This window comes from Silurus aristotelis (genome assembly GCF_946808225.1).
Source record: "Silurus aristotelis genome assembly, chromosome: 29".
In the NCBI taxonomy this organism is placed as follows: Eukaryota; Metazoa; Chordata; class Actinopteri; order Siluriformes; family Siluridae; genus Silurus; species Silurus aristotelis.
The window spans coordinates 8,520,442-8,534,578 of NC_139602.1; the positions used below are offsets into that span (position 1 = coordinate 8,520,442).

At 38.6% G+C, this 14,137-nt stretch overlaps 1 protein-coding gene across 4 annotated transcripts in view; it reads right to left on the reverse strand.

Annotated features, from left to right (window-relative positions):
* arhgef10la (Rho guanine nucleotide exchange factor (GEF) 10-like a) overlaps positions 1-14,137 on the reverse strand; it is a 183,645-nt gene that overhangs the window by 54,714 nt on the left and 114,794 nt on the right. For all 4 annotated transcript variants that reach the window (XR_014532458.1, XM_083535258.1, XM_083535257.1 and 1 more), the window contains one exon: positions 9,268-9,389. Coding sequence is in view for 3 of the 4 variants with exons in the window: in XM_083535258.1 (XP_083391384.1) it covers positions 9,268-9,389 (122 nt within the window). In the remaining variant the exon portion in view is untranslated. The remainder of the gene's footprint in view (positions 1-9,267; positions 9,390-14,137) is intronic.

Consider the following 14,137-nt stretch of genomic DNA (forward strand, 5'->3'; position numbering starts at 1 on the left):
AAGTGTGGCCAAGGAGCTAAACAAAATCCGAGAATGCTCAGCCTTGCTAGCAGCTATATAGAACAGCACTTTAATATTTAGCTCACAGTAATCTCAATTACAAAGCACCCCCACTAATCAAGCCCTCTGATAAGGAATGGAATGGGGCTTTTATCACCTAATCTTCTTCGGTTTTGTTCCAAAGGATCTACCTTATCAGCCTTGGGTAATGCCGAAACACAAACGAAACCTTTCAGACACTTGCAGCAGATTTCGCCAGAGGACGTATTTACCTCGGCCGGTCACGAAACCGAACGTCCTACTCGACAAGACGATTGATTTTCACTTAGCATTTAATTTTTTTACATTATCCAGTGGTCCATGTGGTTTAATCAGGTGGAGAGGACTGACAGTGTAATTAGCATCGAGAAACAGGAGGAGGGGATGAAACGAGGCAATTCACAGGATCGTGGTAAACAAAAGACGAGGCGTTAGCAGGGTGCATCGAAGCACCGTTCTGTTCTCATGAAGCACCCTCGCGCCGTTAAGGGTAAGTTGAATGGATCGCTGATATTTAAATGAGCACATTCCAGTTGCACTGTGCCATTCTCGTCAAGGTTATATTAGTGTCTGCCTGCTTCCTCAGTAAAAAAGGCAATTGTAGAGGGTGGGGGTAGAGGGTAAGACACTTTCTGTCATGCTCAAGGCACTGTTGGAGCAGTGATGAGGTCCAGTAATTAGCACGTAACTGTCAAAGCAACAGATCAGATCCCTATGCAGATGACCCCGCACTTTCGACATTGGTGCATTGGCGCGACCTCCATTACCTACTCTCCAGAGTCACACTGCCCTCTACTGGTGTATAAAAGTGCATAGAGCTTGAAGTGCCTATTATTTAAGCCCAGGACAAAAAGAAATGTGTCTAGGTAATCAGACACGAACAGTGATATAACATTACACAGTGCAACCCATCATTTTAGGATTAACATGTCCTAGGTTGTACATTATTCCTTTCAAGCTTCTTCTAAAAAAACAAAACAAAAAAAACAGTTGTCCCTCTGCTCGATTCAATGCCCATTCAAACCCTTTTCCACGTGCGACAGCACTTTAATAGCTCAGTGGGAATAAAGTTCACCTGAGAGATCATTATATGTTTGTCTAGCTCTGATGACTGCAGGCAAGTACTCAGCAAAAAAAAGGTGGCCTAACACGCAGGATCATTACCGAGACACTGTCTCCCAGAACACACTAATGCGTCAAGAGTTTTTGCTGCTGCTGGCTATGCACGCAGATTAATGTAGCAAATCCTGGTTGCGATCCTCAGGCGAGAGTGTGGAGAAGAACCAAAAACTGTCAGTAGTGCTGTATTGCATAGTGGAGAAAAAGTCACCTGTTTAGATAACGCTCACTAATCAGAATCTCAACCTGAGGTATGTGTGTGGTTTGCAAATCACACAGGGTCAAGCAAGTCAAGAGTGTTGCTCACATATGACATTCCCATTTTAGCAACCATCTAAACTACTCTAGATTGTTTTGCTGCCAATGGCTACTGACAGTTTTGCTTGTAATTTTAGCATAGAAAGCAAGCAAAAGGAAAAGGGGGGGCTTTTAATGCATATATCGTCAAATGTACGAGGTGATATGAAAAGGTTTGCGAGACTCATTCTTTTTTTACAAGAAAGTACTTTATTTATCTTCATTTACACACTATTACCGTCAAAATAGTTTCCTGTTCCTGTAACTTCTGGAAGGTGTCCTGGAATCGTGTCAAGCACCTTTTGCGAATCGTGCTGGATCTCCGCAATGGTGTCAAAACAGTGACCTTTGAGCTTGAGCTTGAGCTTGGATCTTCATCTTTGGGAAGAGGGCGAAGTCCGCAGGAGCCAAATCTGGCAAGTAGAGTGGGTGCAAAAGTGAGATCCTGTGAATCGTTCTCCGGCGATCATCATGCACAAGTTGCTGAATGGTTTCAACATTTTCGGGGGTTGTGCTTATTTAAGGTCTTCTTAAACTCTTAAACTCATCATCTTCTATTGATGCTGTTATGCTCTTGAAGCACACGTGCAACTTTAAACACCTCGAACGACTCATTGCAGCATCACCGTATGTCAAACGTCTGTCATGTCAAATGCCTATGTGGCAGATTTGACCAGTTCCATGCAGGAATTCACGTTTGCTCTTTGTTCAAACTTGCTGTCCATGATAAAATCGCAGACGTGGTAATGCACATGGTCGGAATAGCACCAGCTAGCACTATTGGAAACGTATTGATACCACCTCGTACATTACAGTACAGTGAAATCAATTCAATTCATTTTTATTTGTATAGCGCTTTTAACAATGAACATTGTTTCAAAGCAGCTTTACACAGATAATGTGGTGATAAAAATGAATAAGATGTTCTTTATAACTGTAAGTAATCCTTTCTTCACATCCCAGCAATATTAAAGAGCTGGGAACAGCCATGATACAGCGCCCCTGGTGCACCGAGGGGTTTAGGGCCTTGCTCAATATGGGCATCTTGCAAATACTGGGGCTTAAACCCCTGACTTTCTGATTAGTAACCCAGAGCCTTAACCCCTGGCTACCACAACACCCATCATCGGCCTGATTTCAGGACTCCAACAACAAATGAGTCCTAAAATAAACGTGAATGCCCCCCAGTACAGTATAGGCGAGGTACTGTTAGTTTAATGCAAAAGTGACTGAAATATAATAGAATCATTCAGTACTTCACCCCCCCCTGATGAGATCCTGGCAAGATCGTTTTGCTGACCGTAGTGCTTTCATTGGTGTGAGGCGTAACAGTCCTGGTGACTGACCTGCTGTGATCTAACAGCGAAGAAAAAATCGGATTGACACTTCATTCCATCTCTGACGTAACAAGCATACAGAGGGCGCGCTTTTTTAGCCTCTCTTGATCCTGGTGACATGGCGGAAAATCGGTCCCACCTCAGCCTTGACACTTGGTGACAACAGAATGTTATGAATAAACAGCTGGTAAATTAATGGTGGAAGGAAGGGTGCATCTTCTTCAGGAAACACAAAAACAACAAGAAAAAAAATCGATGGCCTTCTTCATTAATTACACAAATCCATAACAAGGCAGGGAGGAGAAACAGGGCATACCAGGCAGGTGGGAGGCTGTGGCATCAGTAATTAATAACCCCAAGCTTCCCTGATGAAGGCATGCAGATATATGACTGTGGGTCTTTGTTGATGCTTCTTAAACATGCACAGGCACTTTTGGGGTGCTCCTGGTGTTCATGTTTGCCACAAGGATATCGCTGCAGAAGAATAGAGGCAGAGTCACAAAACAGGAGGAGATCTGTACAAGGAAGAGTTTTTAATACAATCCATGGCACAGAACTGGGAAGCAAGGTGTAATCTCTCTGTGCTCTGAATGGAAGCAAGGTTTCATCATGATCACAAAAAAAAAAAAAAAAAAAAAACAACCAAAAAATAAGAAAAGCCTAAATCAATAGAGGCCTGGAATGAAACGAGAAGGGCACCTTTATCCGAAATGTTGTTTGATCTATATTTCATGTCAGGTTATACCAGGCATCAGACCAAGATGTGTGGGTTTCTTCCCCCCACCACAGCAGCAAGTCATCAGCGTTGTATATCAGTCCCTCTCCAACTGGCATTATAAATAGACTCGGTCCGCATGTTCGCTATCGCTGGAGGTGTCACTCGGCTATCTCATCTGCACTCGGCAGTCAGTCAAGGAGTTTTGGAGGCGGTTGGTGGAGGCATGGCGCAACTCGCTCGCCACTCAGAACATCAGCAGGAGTGATAGGACAATAGGAGCACCCGAGGGCCACGGTCAAAGAACTCAATCACAAAGCTCGACAACTTACACAGAAGTGATCAACAAAGACCAAAAAGATTGCACACCCTGGAGAAATCCAGATCACAGTCCATTCCAGGAAACATATAATGACACGACTTGGCAAACTACTCACGTATCATGATGCTGATGGTGAGAATTCAGCGATTAATAACGCATCAGAAATCAAGAATGTCAGGATGTACTTCCTTCTTTCGAGGCTTTTGTCTGATTTGTTAGTTAGCTTAAACTGGGTTGTTGTTTTTCGATTTTAATCCCAATACTGATGTCTTAAAAATGAAAAACATTTCATGTCATCAAATAACCCTTTGGTCTTGAGTTGAGAAGAGTTGGTTTTACAATTCATAAGAGTAAAAGCTGATATCATGCTATTTTGCTTATCTTATCTTAATATACCAATGCCTGAACTTTCTGCAATGCTCTGACTTGGTTGCACTTAGAACATGCACCGACATGGCATAATATTATGACATTATAACATTATGACCAGTGATTATCACTGATTATTTCTTCATCAAGGCACCTGCTAATAGGTGGGATATATCAGGCAGCAAGTGAACAGTTTGTCCTCAAAGTTAATTTGTAAGAAAAAGGAAACATGGGCAAGCGTAAGGTTGACGAGTTTGACGAGGTGATTTTGATGTGATGGCTATAATTGTGATTATAATCCCTGGTCCAAGGAAAGAACAGTGGTGAACCGGCGACCGGGTCGTGTGCGGCCGAGGCTCGTTGATGCATGTGGGGAGCGAAGGCTGGTCCGTGTGGTCTGATCCAACAGACGAGCTCAAGCTGCTGAAGAAGTTAATGCTGTTATTGATCGACAGGTCAGGACGGTTTTGGCAGCAAAAGAGGGACCAACACAATGTTAGGCAGGTGATCATAAAGTTTTTTTTTATATGAACAGTTAGTCAGACTTTTTAAATAGGTGTAGTACTTTTTTACTTTTTTGCTCTGATCACACCTTTTACTATGGGGTGATCAGCTTAGACTTAATGGACAAACATTGGATTTTTTTCAAATTGCTACCATTAACTAATGGTATTTAATTCATGGCACTAGGACATTTCGTCTAACTGAAAATACTTTTATATTTTCCATGACCTTTTTGTGGCTGGCTATAATGTCTGATAGGTACCATTTGCAGCTAAATTGAGACAGTGGCGGCTCAATGTCAAGGCTCTGGGTTACTGATCAAATGGTCAGTGGTTCAAACCCCAGTCCTACAAAGCTACTACTGTTGGGCCCCTGAGAAAGGCTCTTAAACAAACTTTATGCCACATCGTAGCTGGCACTGCAATGTAACCACAACCACAAAAGGAGAAAGAGAAGAATTTCCCTTTGCTGTAATGTATAATGGTTTTTCTTCAGGCTGTACACACTGTAAATAGGTGTAGCTACACTAAATCATTAGGTCATTAGTTTGATAGACTTTCAGCAAAGACGTCTGAATTAATTTACTTAAATTTTTCATTTAACATTTTGATAATCTAGAAGTTAATTTATGGGTTAATTGTACTATTTTATGGAAGATGTTTGTCTGGTGTGTGCAGCTGTTTAGGGTGAATTTATTTTAATGACTGATAAGCCTTAAATGAAGCTCACTCCTGAGCTCGGTTTAGTAAACAGAAATACATTGCTGCAAGTAAATAAACTGAATTTACAAACAGATCTAAGGTAGGCTTCTCCTACAAAGAAATTGAAAACAGTGTGTTAAGGTGCTGGAACATCAGAACCACTTCAGTGCACCTTGGCATTAAGCCTGCAAGTATCTAGAACTGTACTGTAGGAAAGTTCACATTTCGTCTTCTAATATTTTCCCTTAGCTGATGCTTGTATACTTCCCGTGGGCTCACCACCTGCAGGAGGGACCGTAAGGGACGGTGCTGTGAGGATTGGGCAGCAGTCGAAGGCGGGGGTCTGCTTAGACTGCTGCCCCCGCGACCCGAATTACGGATAAGCGGGAGAAAATGAATGAATGAATGAATGAATGATGCTTGTATAATCATGTTGTGCCAAACCACACTGACAAAACAGCGTTGGTTTTCCTTTCATTCTTCACCCATCTGTATTCCAACACATGCTTCTCAGTTTTGAGTTAAAACCTGGATAGTCTTAAACTCCACTACTTCAAAGTCAACATTTCTCTACAAAAAAAATAAAAGAAAAGATGGCTGAAATATCCAAATTCCCTTTTTTCATGTCATCATTCACTTCAAAGCAAGCATGATGAAATCCCTCAGGTATCAAAGTACTCTCAAATCGGAGCTAAACAGAATAAAGATTATTTTTTTTTCATTGTTCTATAAAGCACTCAATATGTTTCTGAAGTAAATTCCAGTGAAGTGTTTTCTCAGAAGTTAAGGGATGAGCTCTGAGCCTGTGCAATAACGACATAATAGCAGACGAATGTATGGTCAGTTGTTGATATTGAGATAACAGCTGGCTGAATGGAAATTTGGGGATGACTTAGGAATGAACCGTTGCAACTGCATGACCACAACCTCCAGTTTCACTGGCATACCACATTCTCAATACAAGTAATTCCATATATAACAGCTAAAGGTGTGCTTCTCACTGTTGGACCAGCTGAGCTTTTGATGAAGAAACCACTGAAACTGGTGTCTCTTATGTTCATCACTGTTTTGTCCTGTATTCATCTTCCTCGCATGACCCAAAGATAACAATCAAGCTACAGTCATATTGCAGTAGTTAAAGCCCTGTTCCCCTCTGGCCACATTTGTTTTAATCATGGTCATTAACATCCACGATCCCCGCAACGCAGATGTTTCCCTTCTTTGCACTAATGAACACTTTGCCAAGTCAGACAGCTGCCAAGATTGAAGAAAGACGTTGGAGACTTTGGCATGGAATAATTCAAGCCACTAGCAGGCGGAGGTTAAAGAGGAAAAAAAAAGAATGATGTTGAAGGAAACTGGGGAAGGTACATCTTTCCCTTTAGTCATTCACGCAGCAGAACAATAATTCCAAAAATTCATTCTAAGCCCACCTTCTGTCCATGAAAAAATGTCTCTCGTGCCAGCCAGGCTCATATTAATCCACATTTACCTTATTACTCCTCCTCAGCAAAGCCACAAATATTAACCAACACTCCGACAGTTAAGATGCCACCATCTGCACACGACTAGAGTGGATTTCGGTGGCAAATTGATGGCAGCTCACCCCATCCCTTTTCTCAATAAACAATAGATATTCTTTTTTCAGTACATTGTGTTCAAATCTAAAATGCAACATGTTTTTTTTTGCATACTGAATACCGTGTTTGAGTTTTGCTGTACCTTTCACATCTTTTTCTATACATGCTCTTAATAAAGAAAGAAAAGTGCAGAATTAACCACCAAGCACAGAAGAACAAACATGTCTAAAAAACAATTTGGACTAAAAATACATTGGTAAGAAACATGGTGGGCCAAAAGGGCCAAACATCTTTGGAAAGTGCTTGGAATAATCACCAAAACAATATAGATGGTTAAAGATAACATAATTATTTAAACAGCAACACTAAAATCAAATTACTCACTGTTACAAACTGGTACTCACACTGGAGACTTCTTCCACAAATAGTAAATCGTATTCTATCCTCACAGAATACTTTAACATAACAATGATTTCATACATTATTAAACCTATTTACATGCAGCTTCCATAGAACAAATCAATACAAATGAACTATTGCTCTAAAAATGTATTAAAAACTAAAGGTTATTTATGAGTACCAAAATTTTAAATGAACTATAAATGCATTTTAAATACATCAAATAAATAGATCAAAAAATAACTTTTTTTTCATTGAGGATTTATTTTTAATATTTAGAAGGTCAATAAATATGAATATAACTATTAATCAGTTTTCAGAAAAAGAATCAAGAAGCAAGTACACACAAATCATTTTACATATAGCACTTAAATCCGTGCATATTAACTATTGCTATAAAAAAATGTATTACAAAGTACAGGTTATTTATTAGTACCAAGATTTTAAATGAACTACATTAAATTGTTAAACATGTTCTAGTTATTATGTAAGTAATGTAAATGTACTGTAAATACATTAACAGTTAAGTAAACATGATGTGACAAATTGAAACTAGATTTATACTATTTGCATTATACCTAGAAGCTTTTTGACATTTTAAATACGCTATATTGCCAAAAGTATTGTGGTTCCACTAGATTTCGGAGTGTGCTTATGGATATTTGTGTTCATCAGCCACAAGGGTGTTATGAATGGCAGGTACTGATGTAGGTGAGGAGACCTGGGGTGCAGTCAGCGTTCCAATTCACCCTAATGGTGTTCAGTAGGGATGAGATCAGCAGGTCACTCAAGATCTTCCTTTCTAAAGCATGTAAACCAGATCTTCAAGGAGCTCACTTTGTGCAAAGCGGCATTGCAATGCTGGAACAGATTTGGGTTTCCAAGTTCAAATGAATACAAATTTTTAATTTAGCGCAACTAAAGACGTCTTATAACAGTTTGGATAAGAACCACATACAGAATAGCAGGAAAGGTCAGGTGACTCAATACTTTAGAAAATATAGTGTATCTTGGTACTAATATATAAAAAGTACTTTGACGTTTGTTGTACTTAGTACTTAAGCACGAGTTACTGAAAGGAAAGAAAATGTGGAAGCACTGTTAAGTATGCATACACTATATAGAAGAGAATAAAACTTGGTATAAAATAATGATTTCTTGGACAGGGTTTGAGTTCCTGCAGACAGCTCTCAACTTCCTGGCTATTGGGTTGAAGCACGGCACCTTAATTTAATGCAGGCGCATTGATTTATGCTCAGGTGTCCCACAGTCATTAAAGTAATTGCATGATCACTTTATAACATCCTCCCATGGAGGCAGTGGTAATTTGGTGTCTCATCCTGCAACGTGGAGGCAAGTCCTGTAACAACGTTAGAGCTGAAAATGTAGTCCAAGCTATCATCTTACAGACAGTACAAATTGATTTTATACCTTTCCGACTGACCACGAAAACCCTTTTAATGTGTCTCTCACTCAAGTTCAGGCTTTGATCTATGAAAGGCTCACCAGGCTTAACAGCCGCTATCGATTGCCACTTTTCTTTCCAGCAAGTTTCTCTGGCAAGCTTTCTGTGTCAACTTATCTTTCACAACTCTGCCATGTTTGCGCGAGACATTCCTACAGTCCGACCGCACCTTTAAAGGTGCTGCCGGTTCACAGTTTCAATTTCCTCAAGCTAGGAATGGCAAAAATTCACAAAGTGAAAAAAAAAAATTAACCGGGACATCTGTCTTCAAAACAAAACGCCACAACTTTCTGCTAGTCTATTACAAAAAAAGTAAAGTTTGAAACAAAAGTTTTCTTTGCAATGGACCAGTAATCTCACTGTGCAACCAGGTATGAACACACATAAAGAAGGCTTTTCAAGATATTGGCAATTGCTAACCTTACAGTCCTGGGCTTTTGAGGTGAAGACAGGCATTCGGCAGGCAAGCAGTGGACACCAGAGCGGAGCCTTTGTCCTTCCGTCGTCTTCTGAACAGATCCAGCCAGGTTTATTTTCTTCTCCTGGACGTGAAATCAAAAATGAATCATTTTGTCCATGCAATGCAGCAGATCGATTTTAAAATCCAATGAAACAAGAAGCACAGGAATGTGCATGTGTCTGTGTGTGTCTACAACTATTACAAATTAAGCTCTACAGAAGAAACCTGTCAGCTAGATCTTAGATTTTTTTGGGTTAGGGTTAGGGTTATTCACTTCACTGATTTATTTATTCAAATTGAACTGCCGGGTTGTAAAAGTTTTTGCTAAACATGATGATATTTAGATATTAAACACCTTCAACAACATAAAAATGTATTCAATTGCCCAACATTTGCAAGACGAGCAATCAACAATCAATGAATATTTAAGATTTACTGTGAGATCGTATTTTGCACTGGTATTGATGTGATATAATGATTCAAGGCTAGCAAAAAAAAAAAATTGTGTTGAATTATTTACAGTTTTCATCATTACCTCAGATTTAATCAAAACTCAGACTCAGGTGTACTCAAGAGGAAATCTCAGATATGAACAAATCCTCTAAGGTCTTGTGGCCACTAGAAAAAGTTATGTTTGTGCAAACATGATGGGAAATACGGCTTACACAATTCCCGAGTGGTTAAAAAAACACACCAACACATAGACACAGACAAATAGATAAACATTCCAGACTAGCAACAGGCTGGCTACAGCAAATAAATGAAGTGAATGACTCAGTACCCTCAGAGTCGTATATATGACCTTGTAGAAGAAATTGCCATTTTCTCTGTGCAGTTCACCAAATATACATTTTGTAAGACTGAATAAATCAGAAAAACAATGAATCGTTTACATTGAAATTTTGAGTGAATTTCATTGTACATTTGAGTGACCCTGAGAAAAGTATTTGTGGAGAATTCTGGGAAAGAATTTGTGTACATAGTAACACTTCTTTCATATAACAATAGCTAAAGGCATAGAGATTTCTATATAATAGTAGAGTACTTTTTGTTTACGGTTTTGTCCGTGTTTTTAATTGATGTCTTTGTTCTATCGACTGCATACAGAAATATGTGAACAGTTCACAGCACTTAATGCAACTTTAAATGAATAAAAAGTATTATCAATCAATCAACCTATATTTCTATCTATCTATCTATCTATCTATCTATCTATCTATCTATCTATCTATCTATCTGTCTGTCTGTCTGTCTGTCTGTCTGTCTGTCTGTCTGTCTGTCTGTCTGTCTGTCTATCTATCTATCTATCTATCTATCTATCTATCTATCTATCTATCTATCTATCTATCTATCTATCTATCTATACATCTGTCTATCTGTCTGTCTGTCTGTCTGTCTGTCTGTCTGTCTGTCTGTCTGTCTGTCTGTCTGTCTGTCTGTCCATCTGTTAGTCTGTTAATTAGTCTATCTATCTATCTATCTATCTATCTATCTATCTATCTATCTATCTATCTATCTATCTATCTATCTATCTATCTATCTATCTGTCTGTCTATCTATCTGTCTGTCTGTCTGTCTACCATTCTGTTTATCTGTTAGTCTGTTAATTAGTCTATCTATCTATCTATCTATCTATCTATCTATCTATCTATCTATCTATCTATCTATCTATCTATCTATCTATCTATCTATCTATCTATCTATCTATCTATCTATTTATCCATCCATCCATCCATTTATAAGTTTCAGCCAACTATTTGATTTCTGGGTTCACCAAAAGTATTTAGTGTGACGTCCCCCTACACTTGAGCAATCGCAGGAACCTGACTCTCATAAACTGAACCCTAATTAATGTCATTGCTAACACCTGAATTTGTCCTATTATTCCATGTCAGAATGCCTGCTGTGCAAAAGATCTGTTACTCCAGTTTTGACAGGTATGACATATTTGACAGTACATATACATGTTGCATGAGTTTTATTCATTGACAGCTTGCTAAAAAGACCAACCTTCAATCACATCTCTCCATTCGAAATGCCAAAAGATCACAGGATTAGACGGCTATAAAATCAGACTTTTGCAGCACCACACAGTCGCTGATCCTTTCTTGTAACAGCATGCTTACTACCGCTAAATTCTTTTTTCATTTAAAGAGATTACAACGTGTTTCACTATTTTCTTATTTATAAGATAAACAAATTCCGGCTACAATAAAAAATTAATAAATTAAATAAAAACCACACTGATCACACATCAGTTTTGAGCTAAAAAAAAAAACTTTAAAAAAAGACCATACAAAAAAAAAAACTTGTCCAAGGCCCAGAACTCACACTGACTCAATGAGGGCAGGAGTAGTTATAAAAACGAATTCTGACAGATGGACTTTTGACAAGAAAAAGGCTTTTAGCAAACAAGTGAAAGAAAGGAATGTCTCAAAGAAGGAAATCATCTTTATTCACCTTCAGTTTCTCAGTTCACTCATTGTGAAGGACAGGATTTTGTACAGACTGTACAAACCGGCTCATTGTAAAGACCATTAGTTGTGAACAGTGTAAGCTTAATCCTGCAGAGCACCACGGCATCCAAACTCCCATGAAGTTCTGAACATAATGAGTCTTACGAAATAGCACAGGTGTCCGTCTCAGCATGCGACGCAGGAACTTCTGGAAGTCAATTAATGAACCTGTATTTAGGTGGTGAGAGCTAACAGAGCTCTGAAGCACATCAGCAGCTAAAAGGAATGATGTTCAAAATGGCAGATTATTTAGAGCAGGATTTCTGCAGATTTCACCAAATTTAAGACCATTAAGACTGAAATTTAGGATCTATATCACAAAATCAAGAACACACACCACTACATTGTTAGCCATAGCCGCAACCTACATTTTTTATTTTTTTTCAACCCAAGTATCGCTAAACTTGCACTTCCCCATAACTAAAAAATGTTTTAAGTCAGTGGTATAAACCCGGAGAGATTCACGCCAATAACAGAAAGCTGATTGCCTGTTGAATGTTGTTCTCATTTGTCGGTGTAATACAGCGAATTATATCTGGAATAGTGAAAGAAAGAAATTCAACACCATGGTTACATTTTCAGCGTTGCATAAACATCGGAAAATTAAGACCTGATCAAGAAGATTTAACATCTAGAACAGCGAATTTAAGACGTTTTAAGGCCTAAACTGTAGACTTTTTAAGACCCTGTGGAAACCCTGATAAAGTTATACAGTACAACATAGAAATTGGAACTGTTGATCGGACCATAATCACATACGACCACAGAAAAAGGATGTGCACCATTACTATAATTGAATTAAATTAAATCAATTATTTTAAATTCTGAATAAAACTACTAATCCTCCGCATACAGATTTTCTCAGTTGCTTTGAAGCATTTCTCAGATCAAATATCAAACTCTCAACACAACTTCCACACCATGGAGTCACTTGTGCATGTCGTAAACGCAAACGTCTATCGTTTTAAACTTCTAATGCTTTCCTACATTCATTTAACTCATTGTGTACAATTGTTTCCTATATTATCAATGGTTTGATATGTTGATCAAAATATACCATACTGGTTCTCACCTGGATAGTCTTAACCTCTTAACCCCCAAACATCTCTGCATCAGTTTATTGCATGAGTCATTGAGTGCAAATGGTTAATGTACATTAGTGACTTCATGACATGGAGGTTGGAACAAGTCGCCTTGAGAATTGCATTTCTGATCTGAGAAACACCAATGCAACGGAGAAAAACTCCTGTCTGGTCTTTTGCAATTAATATCCCACATACAGTAATGTGGAGATTTGTGCCGTTGAAATTCATAGATGCCATCCAGAAGATTCAGCCTTCTGCATTTCTAATCATTCTAAATCCGATCGTAGTTTATATCAGGAAATACTGAAATTGTGCGCCATCATGAAGACAAAATGACTAAACATTTTGACGATCTTGTTCGTGAGAAAATGGCAAAAGGACTTGTCATCCTGATGGCAATGAGACGTTCATTGACACAAATACTTACTTCTAAGAGATGAACTAAAGATTTCAAGAAAAGGCTTTTGCTGGTAATTTAGTGTATGCTGCAGTTTGTACTAATCTTTAAGAAATGCACTTACTGTTTTTTAATGATTAATGATAATATTTTTAATGATTCCAGAAACGCTTCAAAGCAACTGAGGAAAAATTGTAAAATGACTTCTTTTACATTTCTTAATGTCTAAGCACTCAGGATTGAATGGATTTAGGTATCAAAAAATTAGAGCTCCATTCTCCTGCATATCAGACCTTCATAAAGAGCGAGATTTCAATAGTTACAGATACACAATGAGAGAATCCTTACACCACACACACTCTCAGCATGCACAGGTTACGCCTGTGGCTCTCATCACAGCTTTGCTTTTAATGCAATTTACATATTCAAGTCAAGCGAGGAACAGCGTGTTTTTCTAAAATGTAGAGTCAAAAAAAAACATACCATGCATTCATATGAAGTGAAAACGAGAAACGAAGAAACTCTTCCTTAAGTTAAAATCCAAACTTCGTTTCTGTCCGTCAGTGTTAAACACACAGGCGTCCTCTAATCAGCTAAATTGGTGACGTGATCATTCACTGCATCGTGAGAACGGAGGAATCTGCATGCAGAAAGGCATTCGAGGAAAGCTGTTGCACCCGAAACACATCCAGCTGTTTGACAAAATGCTTCAACCGTACAAAACCACGGGATGCAGCTTAAAACCAGGGATTCAATACAGGATTTTTATGTGCTTTAAATTTATACATTTTCCCTGCAGTCAGTATTAAAAACGAGATGAAAAAATAGTACA